This window comes from Anomalospiza imberbis, unplaced genomic scaffold (assembly GCF_031753505.1).
Source record: "Anomalospiza imberbis isolate Cuckoo-Finch-1a 21T00152 unplaced genomic scaffold, ASM3175350v1 scaffold_48, whole genome shotgun sequence".
Taxonomy (NCBI): Eukaryota; Metazoa; Chordata; class Aves; order Passeriformes; family Viduidae; genus Anomalospiza; species Anomalospiza imberbis.
The window spans coordinates 734786-746609 of record NW_027100088.1 but is presented as its reverse complement, the minus strand read 5'-3'; the positions used below and the strand labels follow the sequence as shown (position 1 = coordinate 746609).

The following is an 11824-nucleotide window of genomic DNA, read 5'->3' as shown; positions in this document are numbered from 1 at the left end:
TGGGGGCAAACATGGATGGACATGGATCAAAATGGGCCAAGAGGAGTCAATGTGGGTCAACATGGATGGATGTGGATCAAAATGGGCCGAGAGAAGTCGACGTGGGTCAACATGGATCAAGATGAACCACAAGGAATCAACATGGATCAGCATGGATTGACAGGGATCAAATGAGACAACATGGGTCCACATGGATGGAGATGGATGGACATGGGCCAGGAGGAGTCAGCAGGGGTAAACATGGATGGACACGGATCATCATGGACCAAGAGGAGTCAATGTGTGTCCACATGGATGGACATGGACCATCATGGATCAACAGGAGTCCATGTGGGTCAACATGGATGGAGATGGATCAAGATGGACCACAAGGAATCAACATGGATCAGCATGGATCGACAGGGGTCAACGAGTCACCATGGGTCCACATCATGGGCCAAGAGGAGTCAACATGGGTCAGCACGGATGGACACGGACCATCATTGGCCAAGAGGAGTCAGCGTGGGTCACATGGACCAACAGGAGTCAACATGAATCAATGTGGGTCCACAAGGATGGACATGGATCAAAATGGGCCAAGAGGAGTCCATGTGGGTCAACATGGATGGAGATGGATCAAGATGGACCACAAGGAATCAACATGGATCAGCATGGATCGACAGGGGTCAACGAGTCACCATGGGTCCACATCATGGGCCAAGAGGAATCAATGTGTGTCCACATGCATGGACATGGGCCAAGAGGAGTCCCCGTGGGTCCACAAGGATGGACATGGATCATCATGGGCCAAGAGGAGTCCACATGGGTCAACATGGATCAACAGGAGTCAACAGGAATCAATGTGGGTCCACATGGATGGACACGGACCATCATGGGCCAAGAGGAGTCAACATGGGTCAACATGGATCAACAGGAGTCAACAGGAATCAACGTGGGTCCACGTGGATGGACATGGACTATCATGGGCCAAGAGGAGTCAACGTGTGTCCACATGGATGGACATGGACCATCATGGGCCAAGAGGAGTCAACGTGTGTCCACGTGGATGGACATGGACCATCATGGGCCAAGAGGAGTCAACGTGGGTCCACATGGATAGATATAGATCATGAGGAATCGACGTGGATCACCATGGGTCGACAGGGGTCAACGAGTCAACATGGGTCCACATCATGGGCCAAGAGGAGTCAACATGCGTCAACACGGATGGACACGGACCATCATTGGCCAAGAGGAGTCAACGTGGATCCACATGGACCAACAGGAGTCAACATGAATCAATGTGGGTCCACAAGGATGGACATGGATCAAAATGGGCCAAGAGGAGTCAATGTGGGTCAACATGGATGGAGATGGATCAAGATGGACCACAAGGAATCAACATGGATCAGCATGGATCGACAGGGGTCAACGAGTCACCATGGGTCCACATCATGGGCCAAGAGGAATCAATGTGTGTCCACATGCATGGACATGGGCCAAGAGGAGTCCCCGTGGGTCCACAAGGATGGACATGGATCATCATGGGCCAAGAGGAGTCCACATGGGTCAACATGGATCAACAGGAGTCAACAGGAATCAACGTGGGTCCACATGGATGGACACAGACCATCATGGGCCAAGAGGAGTCAACATGGGTCAACATGGATCAACAGGAGTCAACAGGAATCAACGTGGGTCCACGTGGATGGACATGGACTATCATGGGCCAAGAGGAGTCAACGTGGGTCCACATGGATGAACACAGACCATCATGGGCCAAGAGGAGTCAACGTGGGTCCACATGGATGGACACAGACCATCATGGGCCAAGAGGAGTCAACGTGTGTCCACATGGATGGACACGGACCATCATGGGCCAAGAGGAGTCAACGTGTGTCCACATGGATGGACACGGACCATCATGGGCCAAGAGGAGTCAACGTGTGTCCACGTGGATGGACACGGACCATCATGGGCCAAGAGGAGTCAACGTGGGTCCACATGGATGGACATGGACCATCATGGGCCAAGAGGAGTCAACGTGTGTCCACGTGGATGGACACGGACCATCATGGGCCAAGAGGAGTCAACGTGGGTCCACATGGATGGACACAGACCATCATGGGCCAAGAGGAGTCAACGTGTGTCCACATGGATAGACCCAGATCAAAATCCCTGTAGGGTCTGTGAGGACTTTGGGGACATTGGGGTCCCCATGGGCTCCCTCTGAGGTCTGTGGGGACATAGGGGGATCGTTGTGGGGTCTTTGGGGACTTTGGGGTCCCTGTGGTGACATTGGGGTCACTGTGAGGACCGCTTTGGGGTCTGTGGGGACTTTAGGGGGTCCCCGTGGGGTCTGTGGGGACTTTGGGGGTCCCCGTGGGGTCTGTGGGGACTTTGGGGTCCCCAGGGGGGTCCCTTTGGGGTCTGTGGGGACTTTGGGGGGTCCCCGTGGGGTCTGTGGGGACTTTGGGGGGTCCCCGTGGGGTCTGTGGGGACTTTGGGGTCCCCAGGGGGGTCCCTTTGGGGTCTGTGGGGACTTTGGGGGATCCCTTTGGGGTCTGTGGGGACTTTGGGGGTCCCTTTGGGGTCTGTGTGGACTTTGGGGGGTCCCTGTGGGGTCCCTGTGGGGACTTTGGTGTCCCCAGGGGGGTCCCTGTGGGGTTTGTGGGGACTTTGGGGGGGTCCCTGTGGGGTCTGTGGGGATTTGGGGGGTCCCCGTGGGGTCTGTGGGGACTTTGGTGTCCCCAGGGGGGTCCCTGTGGGGTCTGTGGGGACTTTGGGGGGTCCCCGTGGGGTCTGTGGGGACTTTGGGGGGTCCCCGTGGGGTCTGTGGGGACTTTGGGGTCCCCAGGGGGGTCCCTTTGGGGTCTGTGGGGACTTTGGGGGATCCCTTTGGGGTCTGTGGGGACTTTGGGGGTCCCTTTGGGGTCTGTGTGGACTTTGGGGGGTCCCTGTGGGGTCCCTGTGGGGACTTTGGTGTCCCCAGGGGGGTCCCTGTGGGGTTTGTGGGGACTTTGGGGGGTCCCTGTGGGGTCTGTGGGGATTTGGGGGGTCCCCGTGGGGTCTGTGGGGACTTTGGTGTCCCCAGGGGGGTCCCTGTGGGGTCTGTGGGGATTTGGGGGGTCTCTGTGGGGTCTGTGGGGACTTTGGGGGGTCCCTTTGGGGTCTGTGGGGACTTTGGTGTCCCCAGGGGGGTCCCTGTGGGGTTTGTGGGGACTTTGGGGGGTCCCTGTGGGGTCTGTGGGGATTTGGGGGGTCCCCGTGGGGTCTGTGGGGACTTTGGTGTCCCCAGGGGGGTCCCTGTGGGGTCTGTGGGGATTTGGGGGGTCTCTGTGGGGTCTGTGGGGACTTTGGGGGGTCCCTTTGGGGTCTGTGGGGACTTTGGGGTCCCCAGGGGGGTCCCCGTGGGGTCTGTGGGGACTTTGGGGGGTCTCTGTGGGGTCTGTGGGGACTTTGGGGGGTCCCTGTGGGGTCCCTGTGGGGTCTGTGGGGACTTTGGGGGATCCCTGTGGGGTCTGTGGGGACTTTGGGGGGTCCTTTTGGGGTCTGTGGGGACTTTGGGGTTCCCATGGGGATCCCTGTGGGGTCTGTGGGGACTTTGGGGTTCCCAGGGGGGTCCCTGTGGGGTCTGTGGGGACTTTGGGGGATCCCTGTGGGGTCTGTGGGGATTTGGGGGGTCCCCGTGGGGTCTGTGGGGACTTTGGGGGATCCCTGTGGGGTCTGTGGGGATTTGGGGGGTCCCCGTGGGGTCTCTGGGGACTTTGGGGGGTCCCCAGGGGGATCCATAGGCAGCCGCCACCCTGCCGCTCCCCCGGTCCGCCAGGGGGCGCCGCCGCCGCGCGGCCGCCTCTCCCGTCTCTATGGCGGCACGGGGGCGCGCCGCGCTCCTCTCTATGCTCCACTTCCGCTCCGGTCTGGCGGAAGTGACGTCAGAGAGCGGCGGCGGCGGGAGCAGCAGCGAGGTGTGGGGGAGGGGCCGGGGGTCCCGGTTTTTTTTTTTTTTTTTTTTGGGGGGGGAGGGGAAGGGTCGGGCCGGGAGGTCCCGAGGGGTCCGGGGGGAGTGGGGGAACGGGATCGGCTCGGGTGGTTCCGCCTGTCGTGACAGCTCGGGGACATCCCGGCCGGTGGCCCTCGGGTGATGTCACACGGGCGCGCGGTGACGTCACACGGGCTGTCCCCAGCCCCGTCTCTCTGTCCCCAGGTCCCGCCAGGCTCGCCGCTGTCCCCACCGGTGTCCCCGTGTGTGTCCCCAGCACCGCGGTGTCCCCGCCACCCCGGTGTCCCCAGTGTCCCCGTGCCTCAGTTTCCCAGTGTCTCTCCTGTCCCCAGTGTCCCTGCTGCCCCCGTGCCTCAGTTTCCCAGTGTCTCTCCTGTCCGCAGTGTCCCTGCTGCCCCCGTGCCTCAGTTTCCCAGTGTCTCTCCTGTCCCCAGTGTCCCTGCTGCCCCCGTGCCTCAGTTTCCCAGTGTCTCTCCTGTCCCCAGTGTCCCTGCTGCCCCCGTGCCTCAGTTTCCCAGTGTCCCTGGTGTCCCCACCCTCTCTGACTCTTGCTGTGTCCCAGCTGTCACTGCCATCTCTGTGTCCCCTCTATTCCCCCAGGGTCCACCCCGTGCCCCCCCGTGTCTCAGTGTCCCCCCTGTGTCCCCCCGTGTCCCCATTGTCCCCAGTGTCCCCACTGTCCCCACTGTCCCCGCTGTCCCCGCTGTCCCCGTTGTCCCCACTGTCCCCAGTGTCCCCGCTGTCCCCAGTGTCCCCGCTGTCCCCGTTGTCCCCGTTGTCCCCGTTGTCCCCGTTGTCCCCGCTGTCCCCGTTGTCCCCACTGTCCCCAGTGTCCCCGCTGTCCCCAGTGTCCCCGCTGTCCCCGTTGTCCCCGTTGTCCCCGCTGTCCCCAGTGTCCCCGCTGTCCCCGTTGTCCCCGTTGTCCCCGCTGTCCCCAGTGTCCCCGCTGTCCCCATTGTCCCCGTTGTCCCCGTTGTCCCCGCTGTCCCCGTTGTCCCCGCTGTCCCCGTTGTCCCCGCTGTCCCCATTGTCCCCGTTGTCCCCGTTGTCCCCGCTGTCCCCATTGTCCCCGTTGTCCCCGTTGTCCCTGTTGTCCCCATTGTCCCCGTTGTCCCCGCTGTCCCCGCTGTCCCCGCGGCCATGCCGGAGGCCGTGCACTACATCCACCTGCACAACTTCAGCCGCTCCCTGCTGGAGACGCTCAACGGGCAGCGCGTGGCCGGCCAGTTCTGCGACGTCACCGTGCGCATCCGCGAGGCCTCGCTGCGCGCCCACCGCTGCGTGCTGGCCGCCGGCAGCCCCTTCTTCCACGACAAGCTGCTGCTGGGCCACTCGGCCATCGAGGTGCCGCCCGTGGTGCCCTCGGCGGCCGTGCGCCAGCTGGTCGAGTTCCTCTACAGCGGCAGCCTGGTGGTGGCCCAGTCCGAGGCGCTGCACATCCTGACGGCCGCCTCGGTGCTGCAGATCAAGACGGTCATCGACGAGTGCACGCAGATCATCTCGCAGGGCCGCGGCCCCGCCGCGCTGCCGCCGCCCCGCAAGGCCGCGCCGGAGGCGGACGGGCCGGCGGAGACGGCGCCCGGCGGCCACAGCCGCAAGCAGCGGCAGCCGCTGCGCCTGGCGCCGGCGCTCAAGGAAGAGCGCCAGGACTTGGAGGAGGAGGAGGAGGATGAGGAAGAGGAGGGAGAAGCTGAAGGGGGGTCCCAGGAAGGCGTCGTCCCCCCGGGCCTGGCCCCACCGCCCTTCCCTGCCCCGGACCCCCCGTTTTTTCGGCGCCCCCCGAGGTTTTCCCCGACGCTTTCCTGCCTCCCTGGCCCGGCGACGACGGCGCCGCCGCCTTCGGGGCCGAGCGCGGCCGGGAGGCGCCGGGCGGGGACGGGTTCGGCTTCGGGGCCCCCCCGCCTCTGCCGCCGCCCTACGAGGCCGGGCTGGAGGGGGGCGCCGTCCCCGCGGCCGCCCCGGTGCCCCCGGCCGGGCCCCACCGCGCGCCCCAGCCCCCGTACCAGTGCGGGCACTGCCAGAAGAGCTTCAGCTCCCGCAAGAACTACACCAAGCACATGTTCATCCACTCAGGTGAGCGCGCCACGCCCGCACGGCATGGGGACGGCTCCTGGGGACGCACAGGGGTGGCGTGGTGACACAGCTGGGTCCTGTCGTGACACACCTGGGTCCTGTCGTGACACACCTGGGTCCTGTGCTGACACACCTGGGTACTGTTGTGACACACCTGGGTCCTGTGGTGACGGACTGGGTCATGTGGTGACACACCTGGGTCTCGTGGTGACACATCTGGGTCCTGTGGTGACACACCTGGGTCATGTGGTGACACACCTGGATCCTGTGGTGACACACCTGGGTCCCGTGGTGACACACACAGGTCATGTGGTGACACACCTGGGTCCTGTGGTGACACACCTGGGTCATGTGGTGACACACCTGGGTCCTGTGGTGACACACCTGGATCCTGTGGTGACACACCTGGGTCCCGTGGTGACACACACAGGTCATGTGGTGACACACCTGGGTCCTGTGGTGACACACCTGGGTCATGTGGTGACACACACAGGTCCCATGGTGACACAGCTGGGTACTGTGGTGACACACCTGGATCCTGTGGTGACACAGCTGGGTACTGTGGTGACACACCTGGATCCCGTGGTGACATGCGTGGCTCGTGTGGTGACACACCTGCTCTTGTGGTGACACAGGTGGGTGTTGCGGTGACACACACGGGTCCCACGGTGACCCTCGGTGGTGTCCTGCGTCCATCCCTGCTGGCCTGGGTCAATCCCTTGTCCGTCAGCGGAGCCCCATTGACCCACATGGCCTGTGCTGACCCACATGGACCCGTGCTGGCCAATATTGGCCCACGTTGGCCTGTAATGACCCACGTTGGCCTGTGCTGACCCATGTTGGCCTGTGCTGACCCACGTTGGCCTGTGCTGAGCCACATTGGCCAGTAACGACCCACGTTGGCCTGTGCTGACCCACGTTGGCCTGTAATGACCCACGTTGGCCTGTAATGACCCACGTTGGCCTGTGCTGACCCACGTTGGCCTGTGCTGACCCATGTTGGCCTCTGCTGGCCCACGTTGGCCTGTAATGACCCACGTTGGCCTGTAATGACCCACGTTGGCCTGTGCTGACCCACGTTGGCCTCTGCTGGCCCACGTTGGCCTGTAATGACCCACATTGGCCAGTAACGACCCATGTTGGCCTGTGCTGACCCACGTTGGCCTGTAATGACCCACATTGGCCTGTGCTGACCCACGTTGGCCAGTAACGACCCATGTTGGCCTGTGCTGACCCACGTTGGCCTGTGCTGACCCACATTGGCCTGTGCTGACCCACGTTGGCCTCTGCTGGCCCACATGAACCTGTGCTGACCCTTGTTGGCCTTTGCTGACATGTTGGCCTGTGCTGACCAATTCTGGCCCACACTGATCTGCACAGCCCCATGTTGGCCTCTGCTGGAGATTCGTTGGACCAGTGTTGACCCACGCTGGCCCCTGTTGGTCCACGCTGACCCTCGTTGATCCATTTTGACTCACGTCTCTCCACGTTGATCCATTTTGGCCTGCGCAGACCTGGGTGGATCAGTGACGTCCCAGCTCACTCTGTGCTGACCCACGTTGACCCATGTTAGCCCACGGTGCTCCACGTTGACCCATCTTGGTTTGTCACATCACATGGTGACCCTCCCCAACACGTGCTGTTCCCTTTTCACCCACGTTGATCCGTTAACTCATGTCGCTCCATGTTGACCCACATTGACCCTGGCCAACTGATGTTGCTCCATGTTGACCTGTGGTGATCCGTGGTGGCCATGGATCAATCCTTGGGGACTTGTATTGGTCAATTCATGTGGACACACGTTGGTCCAAGTTGGTCCAATGCACGTTGACCCATCAATCCACTCTGTTGACCCACGTTGACTTGGGTTGATCCTTGTTGACCCATGTTGATGTGTGCTGGCCCATATAGATCTCTACTGATCCATGTTGGCCAGCATTGATCCATGTTGACCTGTACTGGTCCATCTTGGCACACATTGACCCATGTTGGCCTACGTTGATCTACGTTGACCCATGTTGATCCACACTGACACCTGTTGACCTGTTCCAATCCATGTTGACACCTGGTGACCCACATGGACCCATATCATTCCATCCTGACCCCTGTTGACCTGTATTGATCCATTTTGGTCCATGTTGACCCACGTTGATCCATTTTGGCCCATGTTGACCCACACTGATCCATGTTGACCCACACTGACCCATTTTGGCCCATGTTGACCCACGTTGATCCATTTTGGCCCACGTTGATCCATTTTGGCCCATGTTGACCCACACTGATCCATGTTGACCCACACTGACCCATTTTGGCCCATGTTGACCCACACTGATCCATGTTGACCTGTATTGATCCATTTTGGCCCATGTTGACCCACATTGACCCATTTTGGCCCATGTTGACCCACATTGATCCACTTTGGCTCACGTTGACCCATGTTGACCCCCATTGGTCCATGTTGACCCACGTTGACCCACTTTGGCCCATGTTGACCCACATTGACCCACTTTGGCCCATGTTGACCCATTTTGGCCCATGTTGACCCACATTGACCCATTTTGGCCCATGTTGACCCACATTGATCCACTTTGGCCCATGTTGACCCACATTGATCCCCTTTGTTCCGAATTCACCTGGATTGATCCACGTTGACCCACATCAATCCACATTGACCTGTATCGATGTACCTTAACCCCCATTGATCCATATTGACCCGCATTGATCCTCACTGACCCATACTGACCTGTACTGACCCACACTGACCTGTACTGACCCACACTGACCCACACTGACCCATACTGACCTGTACTGACCCACATTGACCCACACTGACCCTCACTGACCCATACTGACCTGTACTGACCCACATTGTCCTGTACTGACCCACATTGACCTACACTGACCCTCACTGACCCATACTGACCTGTACTGACCCACACTGACCTGTACTGACCCACATTGACCCACAATGACCTGTACTGACCCGTACTGACCCACACTGACCTGTACTGACCCACACTGACCTGTACTGACCCACATTGACCTACACTGACCCTCACTGACCCATACTGACCTGTACTGACCCACACTGACCTGTACTGACCCACATTGACCCACACTGACCCTCACTGACCCATACTGACCTGTACTGACCCACACTGACCTGTACTGACCCACATTGACCCACACTGACCCATACTGACCTGTACTGACCCACATTGACCCACACTGACCTGTACTGACCCACACTGACCCACACTGACCTGTACTGACCCACATTGACCCACACTGACCCTCACTGACCCATACTGACCTGTACTGACCCACACTGACCTGTACTGACCCACATTGACCCACACTGACCCTCACTGACCCATACTGACCTGTACTGACCCACATTGACCCACACTGACCCACATTGACCCACACTGACCCTCACTGACCCATCCTGACCTGTACTGACCCACATTGACCTGTACTGACCCACACTGACCCACACTGACCTGTACTGACCCACATTGACCCACACTGACCCACACTGACCCACATTGACCCACAGTGACCTGTACTGACCCACACTGACCCGTACTGACCCACATTGACCTGTACTGACCCACATTGACCCACACTGACCTGTACTGACCCACACTGACCTGTACTGACCCACACTGACCCACACTGACCCGCACTGACCCATACTGACCTGTACTGACCCACACTGACCCTCACTGACCCACATTGACCCACACTGACCTGTACTGACCCACACTGACCCACACTGACCTGTACTGACCCACATTGACCCACACTGACCCTCACTGACCTGTACTGACCTGTACTGACCTACATTGACCCACACTGACCCACATTGACCTACACTGACTCTCACTGACCCATACTGACCTGTACTGACCCACATTGACCCACACTGACCCATACTGACCCACATTGTCCTGTACTGACCCACATTGACCTACACTGACCCTCACTGACCCATACTGACCTGTACTGACCCACACTGACCCACACTGTCCTGTACTGACCCGTACTGACCCGCACTGACCTGTCCTGACCCACACTGACCAGTACCAATCCACCCTGACACACACTGACCCACACTGACCAGTACCAAACCCTGCTGACCTATACTGACCCACACTGACCCACACTAACCCACACTGACCCACACTGACCCACACTGACCAGTGCCAATCCACCCTGACACACACTGACCCACACTGACCAGTACCAACCCCTGCTGACCCACACTGACTCCGGTTCCCCCCATTTCCGTCTCCGCAGGCGAGAAGCCCCACCAGTGCTCCATCTGCTGGCGCTCCTTCTCCCTCCGGGACTACCTGCTCAAGCACATGGTGACCCACACGGGCGTCCGCGCCTTCCAGTGCGGCGTCTGCTGCAAGCGCTTCACGCAGAAGAGCTCGCTCAATGTCCACATGCGCACGCACCGCCCCGAGCGCTTCCAGTGCCGCCTCTGCACCAAGGGCTTCTCCCACCGCACCCTCCTGGAGCGCCACGCTGCCACCTCCCACCCCGTGCCACCGCCAGGGCCGCCGCCGGGGCTACCGCCAGGGCTGCCGCCGGGGCCGCCGCCGGGGCTACCGCCGGGGCCGCCACCGGGGCCGCCGCCGGGACCGCTACCGGGGCCACCGCTGGCACCACCGCCGGAACCTGGACTGGGCACGTGGCCGGGGCCGGATGTGGCGGGCGCAGGCCCCGCTCACACAGCGTGAGGAGGGGTCCCTGCCCCTTGAAGGGCCTGGAGGGTGGGCCCGGGGGCTCCTCGGTGCCCACGGGTCTGGTGGAGCAGCCGGTGTGACGCCTGGAGGAAGTGGCTGAGATGTTGTCTGTGGGATTCAGGAAGTTGTGGGGACGTTCCCGGTGACGGGAGAAGGGGACCAGAGCACCCCGCTGGTGCCCCGTGGGGAACGCCCGGGGCTTCCAGCAGCACAGGGATCACGGCACAAATCCTGCTGGGAACTGTGCTGCAGCACCCCGAGTCCCGGAGGAGGCGGGCGGTGGCCAACGCGGCGTTGCCGAGGGCAAACGGAGCCCGGGAACCCCGGTGGCTCTGGTGGTGGGGAGCGATGGCATCATTGACCTGATGGGAGCCCCGGAACGTTCCAGAGCTGAGCTGGGCACAGGGATTGGACGGATGGAGCAGGCCGTGAGCAGCCATGGAGATGCTCAGAGGGCTGGACGATGAGGGTGATGACGTCATTGACCTGATGGGACCCCCGGAACGTTCCAGAACTGAGCTGGGCAGAGGGATTGGATGGATGGAGCAGGCCGTGAGTGGCCATGGAGATGCTCGGAGCGCTGGACGATGAGGGTGATGATGTCATTGGGAGCCCCGGAACGTTCCAGAACTGAGCTGGGCAGAGGGATTGGATGGATGGAGCAGGCCATGAGCGGCCATGGACACGCTCGGAGTGCTGGACAATGAGGGTGATGATGTCATTGGGAGCCCCAGAACGTTCCAGAACTGAGCTGGGCACAGGGATTGGATGGATGGAGCGCGCCGTGAGCGGCCATGGAGATGCTCGGAGCGCTGGATGGTGAGGGTGATGATGTCATTGAGACCCCCGGAACGTTCCAGAACTGAGCTGGGCACAGGGATTGGACGGATGGAGCAGGCCGTGAGCGGCCATGGAGATGCTCGGAGCGCTGGACGATGAGGGTGATGACATCATTGAGACCCCCAGAACGTTCCGGAACTGAGCTGGGAACAGAGATTGGACGGATGGAGCA

At 61.0% G+C, this 11824-nt stretch overlaps 1 protein-coding gene across 1 annotated transcript; it reads left to right on the top strand.

Annotated features, from left to right (window-relative positions):
- Window positions 1–4945: 4945 nt before the first annotated feature.
- LOC137466940 (zinc finger and BTB domain-containing protein 45-like) lies at window positions 4946–10806 on the top strand. Its single transcript, XM_068178539.1, is given in 4 exon segments — window positions 4946–5752; window positions 5755–6055; window positions 10358–10636; window positions 10730–10806. Coding segments are annotated over 4 exon segments (1287 nt in total). The 5' UTR covers window positions 4946–5122.
- The last annotated feature ends 1018 nt before the right edge of the window (window positions 10807–11824 follow it).